At 47.1% G+C, this 13,231-nt stretch overlaps 1 protein-coding gene across 1 annotated transcript in view; it reads left to right on the top strand.

Annotated features, from left to right (window-relative positions):
- LOC126259615 (iroquois-class homeodomain protein IRX-4) overlaps window positions 1–13,231 on the top strand; it is a 247,300-nt gene that overhangs the window by 217,282 nt on the left and 16,787 nt on the right. The window contains exon 3 of the mRNA XM_049956571.1: window positions 2,708–3,009. Within this exon, the coding sequence (XP_049812528.1) occupies window positions 2,708–3,009 (302 nt within the window). The remainder of the gene's footprint in view (window positions 1–2,707; window positions 3,010–13,231) is intronic.

Here is a 13,231-nt window from a genome sequence, read left to right on the forward strand (position 1 = left end):
CCTCCCGCCGGAGGTTCGAGTCCTCCCTTGGGATTGGGTGTGTGTGTTGTTCTTAGCAGAAGTTCGTTTAAATAGTGTGTAAGTCTAGGGGCGGGTGACTTCAGCAGTTTGGTCCCTTAGGAATTCGCACACATCTGAACATTTTTCGATTTTATGAGCATCTCCGTAACGTTCTTCCGTTTACTAAACAATCCCATGACGAAAAGCCCCGCTTTCCATTGGATGTTCGCTGTGTTTTCTATTGATCCAAACTGGCAAGGGCCCTTATTGGCGAGCAGCACTCAAGAATCGGTTGTAGAAGTGTTGTGTTATGTGACCCACTTCTTTCGGTGATTCAAATGGTTCAAATGGTTCTGAGCACTGTGGGACTTAACATCTGAGGTCATCAGTCCCCTAGACTCAGAACCACTTAAACTAACCGAAGGACACCACACACATCCATGCCCGAGGCAGGATTCGAACCTGCGACCGTAGCAGCAGCACGGTTCCGGACTGAAGCGCCTAGAACCGCTCTGCCACAACGGCCGGCTTTTCGTGGATTAGTTACATTTTCTTAATATTCTTCCAATGTATCTCTGCCTGGCATCCTTTTTTCCTAAAATTTATTTTACGTGATCATTCTTCTGTAGGTCGGTCTCGACAATTACTCCCAGGTATCTTACTGTTGTTACTGTTTCCAGTGGTTTATCGCCTACAGCGTAATCGGACAGTAATACGGTAACATCGAATTTAATCTTGTGTGCAACTTTCACAACTGAGTCAGCAGAATACTGCAATGTTTTTTAGTTCTTATACATGGAAGTGATATTGATCTCTGAGAGCTCCGAGGCAGTGTTTTTACACTTAAAAGAATCCGCAGCCGGCCACGATTTCGAGTATTTTGGAAAAGCTTTCATTAGTTTGCCATAACTAGTTTCCTGCAGGCGATGAAAAGCATTGTACAAAGCAAAGCGGTCATCAGCTAAGGGACATCAGTAATAAAACAGATATTGCATGGAAGCGCTTCAACAATTTTATGCAGGAAATGGAACAGCTTATTGTTTTCGGCTAAAATAAAGGAACCTAAGGGTAACATTTCTACATTAGAAGGATTTATCAACACTGACATTTCACTCCAGGAACACTGCGGAGTGATTTGAATTTATTTAGTCTCCAAATTTGGTATGCACGGATCATGTGCTACTTAGCATTAATCGTAGGGAACCACTGTGCCATCTCTCCTGGGCAATCTTTGTAGAGCGTCTGATATAATTACTACTAAATTTTGCTGACCACAAGCCCCTCCACTTGCGCATCCAGTGATCCTTATCGGCCCGCATCTCGTGGTCGTGCGGTAGCGTTCTCGCTTCCCACGCCCGGGTTCCCGGGTTCGATTCCCGGCGGGGTCAGGGATTTTCTCTGCCTCGTGATGGCTGGGTGTTGTGTGATGTCCTTAGGTTAGTTAGGTTTAAGTAGTTCTAAGTTATAGGGGACTGATGACCATAGCTGTTAAGTCCCATAGTGCTCAGAGCCATTTGAACCATTTTTTTTATCCTTATCGGCTATGGATGACATGGCTGTCGGTCGGTTCTGCAGGGCCTTCCGAGGCCTGTGTCGACGGTTTTTTCCTACCCTTCCTAAGCCCTTCCAGAACTCACGCTTGCTGTGTTCAAGTTGTGCGATATTGTGCAGTACTAAGACTAATGCTGCACCTCATTTCGTCAGTACACTGTTGATTTAACTACTCCAGAGTTGTTTATGGCACACGCGACTCGCTAGTGCGATGTTCATGTGAGCGTTCTGTAGGGCCTACAAAGTTATTCACTCTCGTATACCACCTCATGCTGACTTGTTTCTTATTTATTGTTATTGTTGTTGTGGCCTTCAGTCCAGAGACTGGTTTGATGCAGCTCTCCATGCTACTGTATCCGGTGCAAGCTTCTTTATCTCCAAGGACCTACTACAACCTACATCCTTCTGAATTTGCTTACTGTATTCATCTATTTGTCTCCCTCTACGATTTTTACCCTCCACGCTGCCGTCCAATACTAAATTGGTGATCCCTTGGTGCCTCAGAACATGTCCTAACAACCGATTCCTTCTTCTAGTCAAGTTGCGCCACAAATTCCTCTTCTCCCCAGTTCTGTTCAGCACCTCCTCGTTAGTTACGTACATTCTTCTGTAGCATCACATTTCGAAAGCTACTATTGTCTTCTTGTCTAAACTGTTTATTAATAACCGTTATACCGTCGTAGTGTCGTTAGTAGCCTACAGTCATCCTTCAACTATTTCTCTCTTCCGGTTTCATTCCACAATCACGTGTAACCTTACTTTGTTCATTGACATCATTCTTCAAGTTTTTTCACTCTCTTACGACATTCAGTCCCATAAAAGTCCATTTTTCGATTCCTAGTACATCGACTTAATTATGCACTCATTCGCATGGGGTACTTGCCTACCTACGGAGTTTCCTTTTCTGTTTCGTAAAGCAATTACTCTTCATAATATTAAGAGCAAAAGCATGTTATTGCCATATGTAGTAAAGATGTTTTTGTACATATCTCGTTCTCGTCCAAGCTACGCGTCGGCAGTTAACCTCGTCATTAAATGAAATGGAAATTGTAGTAGAAAGACGATGTCACAGTAAGTTTCCTCTGATAATGTTTCGCGGCAGAACTGAAAAAGTGCTCGTAGTGAAGATACCAATGTAACGGCTGTATATTTTCAGGTACGGAATGGACCTGAACGGCGCGCGACGGAAGAATGCGACCCGAGAAACGACGAGCACGCTCAAGGCGTGGCTCAACGAGCACAAAAAGAACCCGTACCCCACCAAGGGCGAAAAGATCATGCTGGCCATCATCACCAAGATGACGCTGACGCAGGTGTCCACGTGGTTCGCGAACGCGCGCCGCCGCCTCAAGAAGGAGAACAAGATGACGTGGGAGCCACGCAATCGCGTCGACGACGAAGACAACAACAACGAGGAGGACAGCGGCCGCAAGAGCGCCGACCACCACAAGGACCCCGGTGAGTGCCGCGCAGCAGTGCGAGCTTCCATTAACGTGACTCTTCCCAACTGTACACTGTCATTACCTTGTAGTCTGCCACGTTTTTTACTTCATTCTCACCTCCGTTCGAAAGACTACACTAACGTGACGAAAGTCACAGGATACTTCTTCTAATATCGTGCCGGATTTCTTTTTGGCCGGCATAGTGCAGCAACTAGACCTGGCATGGAAGTCCCCTGCAGAAACACTGAGCCATGCCGTCTCTATAACCGTCCATGATTGCGAAAGGGTTGCCGGTGCAGGGTTTTGTGCACGAACTGATATCTCGATTATGCCCCATGGATATTCAATGGGATTAAGGCGATCTGGGTGGCCAAATCAATCGCTCGAATTGTTATTCACACCTGTCGGGAAAAATTGGGGCCCGCTGACATGTTGCACTGACATCCACAAGAATCTCATAGTTGAATGGTTGCAAATGATCTTCAAGTAGCCGAGCATAACCATTTCCAGTTAATGACTGGTTCAATTGGACCAGAGGACCCACTCTGTTCCATGTAAACACAGTACATACCGTTATGGAGCCACCACCAGCTTGCACAGTGCCTTATTGACAACTTGAGTCCATGGCTTCGCGGGGCGTGCACCACATTCGAAACCCCCTATCGGTTCTTACCAACTGAAATCGGGGCTCATCTAACCAGTTTTCCAGTCGTCTAGAGTCCAACTGATATGGTCACGAGCGCTGCAGGCTATATCATGCTGTCAGCAAAGGCACTCGCATCGATCGTCTGCTACTGTAGCGTATTAAGCCAAGTTTCGCCGCGCTGTCCTAACGGATACGTTCGTTGTACGTCCCACATCGATATCTGCAATTATTTCACTCAGTGTTGCTTGTCTGTTAGCACTGACACCTATGCAAACGCCGCTGCTCTCGGTCGTTAAGTGAAGTCCATCGGGCACTGCGTTGTCTGGGTGAGAGGTAACCCATGAAGTTTGCTAATTTTGGCAGACTCTTGACACTGTCGATCTCGGAATACTGAATTCCCTGTATCTGGAATGGATTGTGCCATTCTGCGTTCAGAGTCCGGTGATTCGCGTCGTGCGGCCGTAATCATTTCTGAAACTCTTTCACATGAATCACCTGAGTACAAACGACAGCTTCGCCAGTGCATTGCCCCTCTATCTATACCTTGTGTACGATATACTACCGCCATCCATGTATGTGGATATTGCTAACTTTGTCACCCGAGTGCAAATCACCAGGGCCACACAGTGCAAAAAGCATTATAATCCTTAGCCTTGTTAAGCTCTGAGTAAACCTTAAATCATTCATTGTTGAACTTACTTTACAATTTTAATTTTGCTTGCTATCGCCACTGGCTCTTCATTAGTCTCGCTGCCTGACGACGAATCCATCTGTAGAAAGACATCACGAAAGGTAAAACTGACTGTAAATACACCTAAATCTTTCCATAGACATCCGTATCGCTACTGAATACGAATAAGCTCGGTGTGACGCCTGTTGATTGCAGGTATGCCCATTTAGCTCTCTTCGGAATAAAAGGTTAAACGCGAGCTTAATGAACGAACCGTATTACGTGAAATACTGTTCATTTTCCTCTAATAGGAATATTTACGTGTCCTGAAGCTGTTTATCAGGGAATGAGAATTTGAACAGGAGCTGGAAAAATACCATCCAAAGCAGTATATCTGGCAACCTTAGTGCCAACAACAGTAATCAAACTCAGCGGAACATAGTTACTTTCTTATTGTTTCCATACTCTTTTATCTTCATCAAAACAATAATTTACATGTGCTGTTTGAGGCTTTCCCGGCGCTGCATCTGCTTGATAGGTTCCCGGGATTTACGCCGGATAATATTGTAGAAACTGCACAATATTTCAGCGAGACAACTGCCCGCCATCTTCAGGTGCTACTGTCGCGTCGCTGAGAAGCGCGCCAATTTATATGCTGGCTTTCTAGAACAGCGCAGGCACCAGCGGGGCATAACGTCATCGAAGACCAATCGTAGACAGCGTCGAATACCAGAGCCCTCAGCTGGAGAAACGGGTCGCGGTCTGCGGAAGCGCGCCGCCGCGCGGGAAAATGCGGCCGGGAGCGACGGACCCCGTTCGCGCGCGCGAGGTGTTGGCGCGCGATTTACGCATCTGCGCTAAGGCTTCCCATCTGCGTTGACTCAGTGCGGTTGCTAATCTGTGGCTGACGATTCCTTAGTGCCGCCAAGGCTGGCTCCCAGGCTTTGCTCGGGTGAAACCCCGTGTCTTTGTTTATTAGGTCACTGCTTATACGTATTTCGAGCGCCTCTTTGATGATGGAGTCCCAGTATGTGGAAGCCTGCGAGAGGATCTTGGTTTCTTCATAATTCATGCCGTGTCCCGTGTCAAGGCAATGTTCAGCAACCGCAGATTTCTCTGGCTGACCCAACCTCGTGTGGCGTTTATGTTCGTCGCATCTGTCTTTGACCGTACGACACGTCTGGCCAATATAAGATTTCCCACATTGGCACGGGATTTTGTATATTCCTGGTCTCCTCAGGCCGAGGTTGTCTTTAACAGGGCCCAGCATTGATTTCACTTTTGCTGGAGGCCGGAAAACACATTTAATCCGGTATTTCTTGAAAATTCTGCCCACCTTAAAAGACACGCCACCGACATACGGTAGAAAAACTAACCCCGTGGTGTTATCTGCTTCTTCAGGTTGTTCTTGAGGTTTGGAGCGTGCTGGTCGAAACGCGTTCCGGATCTGCTTCTCGGAGTACCCGTTCTGGGCAAATACAGAGCGGAGATGGCTGAGCTCTGCCGATAAGCTGTCCTGATCTGAGATGGCTCTAGCCCTATGCACTAGCGTCCGTAATACACCGCTGCGCTGTGAGGGATGATGACAGCTCGTAGCTTGTAAATACAAGTCTGTGTGGGTAGGCTTCCGGAACACACTGTGACCCAAGGAGCCGTCTCCTTTTCTACGCACCACAACATCCAGAAACGGGAGCTCAGCATCTTTTTCTACCTCCATGGTAAAACAGATACTTGGATGGAGGGAGTTCAGATGTTCCAGGAAATAAGGAAGCGTTGCTGTCCCATGCGGCCATACCAGAAACGTATCATCTACATATCTCCAAAAACATTTGGGTTTCAGAACCGCCGTCTGAAGTGCTTTGTCCTCGAAATCTTCCATTAAAAGATTTGCTACTATGGGAGACGTAGATGATACGTTTCTGGACAGCAACGCTTCCTTATTTCCTGGAACATCTGAACTCCCTCCATCCAAGTATCTGTTTTACCATGGAGGTAGAAAAAGATGCTGAGCTCCCGTTTCTGGATGTTGTGGTGCGTAGAAAAGGAGACGGCTCCTTGGGTCACAGTGTGTTCCGGAAGCCTACCCACACAGACTTGTATTTACAAGCTACGAGCTGTCATCATCCCTCACAGCGCAGCGGTGTATTACGGACGCTAGTGCATAGGGCTAGAGCCATCTCAGATCAGGACAGCTTATCGGCAGAGCTCAGCCATCTCCGCTCTGTATTTGCCCAGAACGGGTACTCCGAGAAGCAGATCCGGAACGCGTTTCGACCAGCACGCTCCAAACCTCAAGAACAACCTGAAGAAGCAGATAACACCACGGGGTTAGTTTTTCTACCGTATGTCGGTGGCGTGTCTTTTAAGGTGGGCATAATTTTCAAGAAATACCGGATTAAATGTGTTTTCCGGCCTCCAGCAAAAGTGAAATCAATGCTGGGCCCTGTTAAAGACAACCTCAGCCTGAGGAGACCAGGAATATACAAAATCCCGTGCCAATGTGGGAAATCTTATATTGGCCAGACGTGTCGTACGGTCAAAGACAGATGCGACGAACATAAACGTCACACGAGGTTGGATCAGCCAGAGAAATCTGCGGTTGCTGAACATTGCCTTGACACGGGACACGGCATGAATTATGAAGAAACCAAGATCCTCTCGCAGGCTTCCACATACTGGGACTCCATCATCAAAGAGGCGCTCGAAATACGTATAAGCAGTGACCTAATAAACAGAGACACGGGGTTTCACCTGAGCAAAGCCTGGGAGCCAGCCTTGGCGGCACTAAGGAATCGTCAGCCACAGATTAGCAACCGCACTGAGTCAACGCAGATGGGAAGCCTTAGCGCAGATGCTTAAATCGCGCGCCAACACCTCGCTGGCGCGAACGGGGTCCGTCGCTCCCGGCCGCATTTTCCCGCGCCGCGGCGCGCTTCCGCAGACCGCGACCCGTTTCTCCAGCAGAGGGCTCTGGTATTCGACGCTGTCTACGATTGGTCTTCGATGACGTTATGCCCCGCTGGCGCCTGCGCTGTTCTAGAAAGCCAGCATATAAATTGGCGCGCTTCTCAGCGACGCGACAGTAGCACCTGAAGATGGCGGGCAGTTGTCTCGCTGAAATATTGTTTGGTTTCTACAATATTATCTGGCGTAAATCCCGGGAACCTATCAAGCAATAATTTATATGTCTATTCCTCACTACGGCGTTATTGGTACTGGATGGTCAGCGTGACGGAACGTCATACCTAACGGCCCGGGTTCGATTTCCGTGGCTGGATCGGAGAGTTTCTCCGCTCAGGGCCTGGGTGTTGCCTTGTCCTTATCATCGTCATTTCATCCCCATCGACACGCCAATCGTCGAAGTCGCGTCAGCTCGAAAGACTTGCACCAGGTGAACGGTCTACCTGACGAGAGTCCTAGCCACACGGCATTTCCGTTTCCACTAGGGCGTTTGTGTGGTGGCTACCTGTCTCGTGGGTAAGATATGGGCGTTCTCTATGTATAGCTTGTCACGTACAATGGGTATTGCTAACGTTGGCTACTAAAATTTCTTCTTCCTCTTCTTCTCCTTTTGAAGTGCAAATGTAAGTGTAACTGTGAGAAGTATGATGAACCTTTTAGGTGCCGTTTGAGATGATTTCGTGGTAGTTGACAGTTATTGTACTGGTCACATAGTACACAAAAGTACAGCACCTGCGAGTGGCCAGGGGGTCAGGAACTGCTGTTTGCCGTAATCCAGCGCTAATGAACCTGTCAGCCTGTGCGAGTGACAGTCGCACTTACGCAACATTGTTAATAAGATGGAGCAAACCAGTTGTAGAGAAGACTCATAAATCAAACGCTCGCGTTTCGCTGAGTCTTCTCTACCACGTACGGAACGGTTAACAAGTCTGTCTAGTTACTGCTTGCTAAATGTGCGACAGTGCGATGAATGCCGTACCCAATACAACAAGCACTGTCTTCGCGATCCCATCAGGACCTAGAACTGGAATGGAATAAGGGTAGAATGTAAAGTGTCGTAGACAGATTGATCATTAGTGGCGGTCGTTAGTTCTTCTGACAAAGTATCGAAGAAGTAAATGACGTAGACGTCCCAAAGATATCCTGCAGGTATTCACCTGAAGTAGAGAAATCACAGAAAACACGTCGGTATTCCAGAACATGCGCTGTTGCCACATTTTTCCAAATACTTACGCAGTGGGTCGACTGCAAAGCTATCTCGCTCAATGTCTATCGTTTTCCGCAAGATGGAGTGTGTCTAGAAAGGACTGAGAAGCGTTATTGCGTGTCTAGTGATGACGATTTTCTCTGCTTTTCTTATCTGTTTTATTGTGATATTCAGCTTTTATCACCTCAGCAGCCTTGCTCGCAAATTAAAACAGGTCATTATTGGGGTAGTTGTTTACGGGTTCTCGTTTTTTATCATAAACTCACAAAAAACAGTTGATGCAAAGTGAAAGACAAGAAACGCTGCTCCCTGCTCAAAATTTCGATAATACGTTCAGCATTACGACCAGGTCCGTTATATGTGGAAAACAGACGAGTCGCTGGTTCGCTTGCGCCTTGCTCCTTACGACTCTAGTTTATTGTAGTGTGGCTGAGTTACCTATATGTCGTACGCAATGAATGAACTTCGTTAACTTCAGATTTCTCCGTGTATCCGTGGAACAAAAATTAAAACGAAAGACAAAAGCTACTTGATACTCGTGAAAGACACCTGACATTCTAGTAAAGGTTTTACCCATGGCTTTCTCTACAACATTACCCAACAGGGCACTCTTCATTGCGAAAGGAGAGGTCACCGAAAAATACGTGTAACTATACGCCCTTTGTTCACGCCGTACGCATAGCGGCTCACACGCTTCAGAGTCCGTCCCCCCGCGAGTCTGATGAATTTTCAAACGATGTTGTTTCATCTTGCCCGCCTTGTGAGCCATCTTATACATTATTCAGAGAAGAGGTTTAATTTAGGTGCTCTTTTACAGCGCTGAGCACTGCATCGCACACACACACACACACACACACACATGCCCGCGCGCGCCAACTTTCGACTGACTTAAAATAAAAAAAAAGAAGCCCGCTCGCTTCCCATCAGCATATTACCGACACCGGAACTTCCAAGCGGCCGTGTTGACAGGCCTTCCTTGGCTCAAAGCGGCGCGCGGCCGCCGGCCGCCTTTGACGGTAGAGTTATTGAGTCAGCCCGACGATTGGCGACCTATGCTTCTATCAGGGTAACTGTGCACCCGCAGTACTAAATTACGCCGTCCACTTTCATCCGCTTGTTTGTGTTAGCTGTCCAAATAGATATTTAAAGAAAGACGAGCGGCGGCGTGTCCCCAGGCCGAGATGAAAATCCCCGGCGACGCGACGCGACTCACGGTCCCGCGACGGCACGTGTGAGCGCTCGTAAAAGCGTGCAAATATCAGGGTGGCGCAATATCACCGCTCCTCTCTATTAATACCCAGCCTGACTGGCGACTGAGTCAGCTAGGCACGGTGGCAGTGACGCGACGGGCTTGCGTCACTCGTTCAAGATCTCTGGCTGTCACCTAGTCTTTGCTCCTACCGTCATCTCGTGCTCTGCGACTATCGCTTGTGTCCCTCATGCCCAGCTGCACTCTCGCCTTCGTACATACCAGAAAAGCTAAATGTTTGCAATGAAGCTTTCACTGTGCATCCAATCGACCTTTCTGGCAGGTTCAGGTTTGGTGTGTCGTGCCACACGTCGGAAAAAAAGTCTTTAGTTCAGATCCGCGCCATAGATTTTCCTAAAAACGAGGGGTTTAAATCAAGCAAATATTCTGTATTAAAATCTAATTTTATTATCAGTAACATCAGTCTACCATAGCACCCTCAGTCGATGTGCGTGCATTGATCCCCGATGTTTTTGCGTCGGTTGGCAATAAGTGTTATTTGGTGATCACGATACATAATCGTCTGGCGCTGTCAGGTTGTCAGATATAATCAACACTCAGGTGACAGAAGTCATGGGATAGCAGGATCCACATACACTAATGGCGGTAGTATGTCGTTCACAGGGTATTAAAGGGCACTGCACTGGTGGAGCTGTTATTTGTACACAGGTGACGCATGTGAAACGGTTTTCGATGTGATTATAGCCGCACGATGGGAATTAACAGACTTTGAACGCGGAATGGTAGAAAGAGCTAGACGCATGGGACATTCCATTTCGGAAACCGTTAGGGGATTCAATATTTCGAGTTGTACTCTGTCAAGAGTATGCCCGAGAATACCAGATTTTAGGAATTACCTCTTACCACGGACAACTCACTGGCTGTCGGCCTTTACTTAACCACTACGAGCGGCGGCGTTTGCGTAGAATTGTCAGTGTTAACACGCAAGCAACAGTGCGTGCTATAACAGCAGAAATTAATGTGGGCCGGCCGCTGTGGACGAGCGGTTCTAGACGCTTCAGTCCGTAACCGCGCTGCTGCTACGGTCGCAGGTTCGAATCCTGCCTCGGGCATGGATGTGTGTGATGTCCTTAGGATAGCTTTAAGTAGTTCTCAGTCTAGGGGACTGATGACCTCAGTGCTTATAGCCATTTGAACCAATTTTGAAATCAATGTGGGACATGCGACGAACGTATTTCTTAGGACAGTGTGGCGAAAAGTGGCGCTAATGGGTTATGGCAGCAGCCGAAAGACGCGGGTAGCTTTGCTAACAGCACGACATTACCTGCAGTGACTCTCTTGTGCTCGTGACCATCCCGACTGGACCCTAAACTACTGGAAAACCGTGGTCAGGTCCGATGAGCCCCGATTTCAGTTGGTGGCAGCTGATGGTAGGGTTCGAGTGTGGCGGAGACCCCACGAAACCATGCACCCAAGTTCTCAACAAGGCACTGTGTAAGCTGGTGGAATGGACTGGGTCCTCTATTCCAGCTGGACCGATCATTGACTGGAGTAGACCATTTGCAGCCATTCGTGGGCTCCATGTTCCTAAACAACGATGGAATTTCTGTGCGTAACGATGAGTCTTGCCACAGGTCCACAATTGGTCGCGTTTGGTTTGGAGATCATTCTGGACAATTCGAGCGAATTATTTGGCCGCCCAGATCACCCGATATGAATCCCACCGAACATTCATTGGACATAACCGAGAGGTCAGTTCGTGCACAAACTCCTGAACGGGCAACATTTCCGCAGTTATCGACGGTTATAGAGGCTGCATAGCTCTATATTTTTGCAGGGAACACCCAACGACTTGTTGATTAAAATGGTTCAAATGGCTCTGAGCACTATGGGACTCAACTGCTGTGGTCATAAGTCCCCTAGAACTTAGAACTACTTAAACCTAACTAACCTAAGGACATCACACACATCCATGCCCGAGGCAGGATTTGAACCTGCGACCGTAGCGGTCGTGCGGTTCCAGACTGTAGCGCCTTTAACCGCTCGGCCACTCCGGCCGGCAACGACTTGTTGAGTCCATACTACGTCGAGCTGATGCACTACAACAGGAAAAAGGAGGATCGAGGCGATATTAGGAGGTGTCCCATGGCTTTTGTCATTTCAGTGTATAACGTCGCCTTCTTCTGTTTTCCGTACCAACGACGCCTGTACATCACCCGTAGACGTTAGGTCTGTCGCTGGCCGCAGAATGCAAAATTCCCGATGCGCCAGGCACATAATCGCTTTCCTCCGTGCTTTTTTCTTTATTTTCTTTACAACGCTACCTTATCTGTCGGATTCGCTCTACACTGGCCTTTCCAGGCTTTTTCTGTTCGATTCAACGCGTACTTTCCCCTGACTTTCATTTTCTAAAATTCCTGGCATATTGCGGGTCATACGACATGGCATTCTTCATTATTTTATAATTTTCAATTCGGTACCGATTTTCACTTGTATTCCGACGAATGACACCAGAATCACTATGCTAGCTAAACGCGTTTCCACGGTACACAAATTTACAACTTTACATGAAGCTAATGCGCAATATTAACGCGCATGCGCCTGCACTGGTACAAAACAAATACTGAGATGATCTATCCGTTGTCCCCTCAGCCTTTGTTTACGCATTATTAGGCTCGTAGTTATTAGCGATTCAAATTGGGCGCTATTTGTCGCATAAGAAATTTCGACCGACGCATCTAACGTGTAGTCATTTTCGCCTAAAAACTCTTTGTGTTGTTCAGACCTGAGACATAAAACGTGCGACATCTCACTGACTTCTCCAAACTTTGTATATAAGATTTCCAAGTTGTGTTAACATTGGCAGCTTGCTTTTAAAGCTCCATACATAAATTTTGAATTTTGTGTTTACAAAATTAAAAAAATTAAAACGAAGTATCCTATAACTACAATATTAGTGACTCACAAGTGGTATCAGTCAACTGATACACAAATATCTGGGTGTAAAAATTTCTTAGGTATATGAAATCGAATGATCACGTTGGCACTGCCGTAGTTAATGAAAGAGGCCGATTCAAATCATTGCTGGGATACTGGGAAAATGCAGTCAGACTCCAAAGGAGATGGCTTACAAAACAGTAGTATTACCACCCAATGAGTATTGCTCTAGTTCGTAGAACCAGTACCTAATAGGAATTAAGGAGGATATAGAACGCGCTCAAAGAAAGGGAGCACGAATGGTCACGGTTTACTTGACACTTGGAAGAGAGCCACAGAGATGATAAGAAAACGCATGAAGATACGCACCTACTGATACGCGAAACCCTACTTACCATGCCTCAAGAAGCATCATTAAATGAAGACTCCAGCAGTACACCGCACCACCCTGTGAAAGCGGTACAATGGGAAATACTCTACGCCATGGGTTTCACAGTGATATTTAGAGAAGAGATGTAGAAATGTGTAGAAACGTATATATTCATTCCACCAGTGTAATGAATTCTATACGAGAACTTTCGTGAGGTTTCCTAACAAAAGGAGAACA

The sequence above is a fragment of the Schistocerca nitens genome, chromosome 1, assembly GCF_023898315.1.
Source record: "Schistocerca nitens isolate TAMUIC-IGC-003100 chromosome 1, iqSchNite1.1, whole genome shotgun sequence".
NCBI lineage: Eukaryota > Metazoa > Arthropoda > Insecta > Orthoptera > Acrididae > Schistocerca > Schistocerca nitens.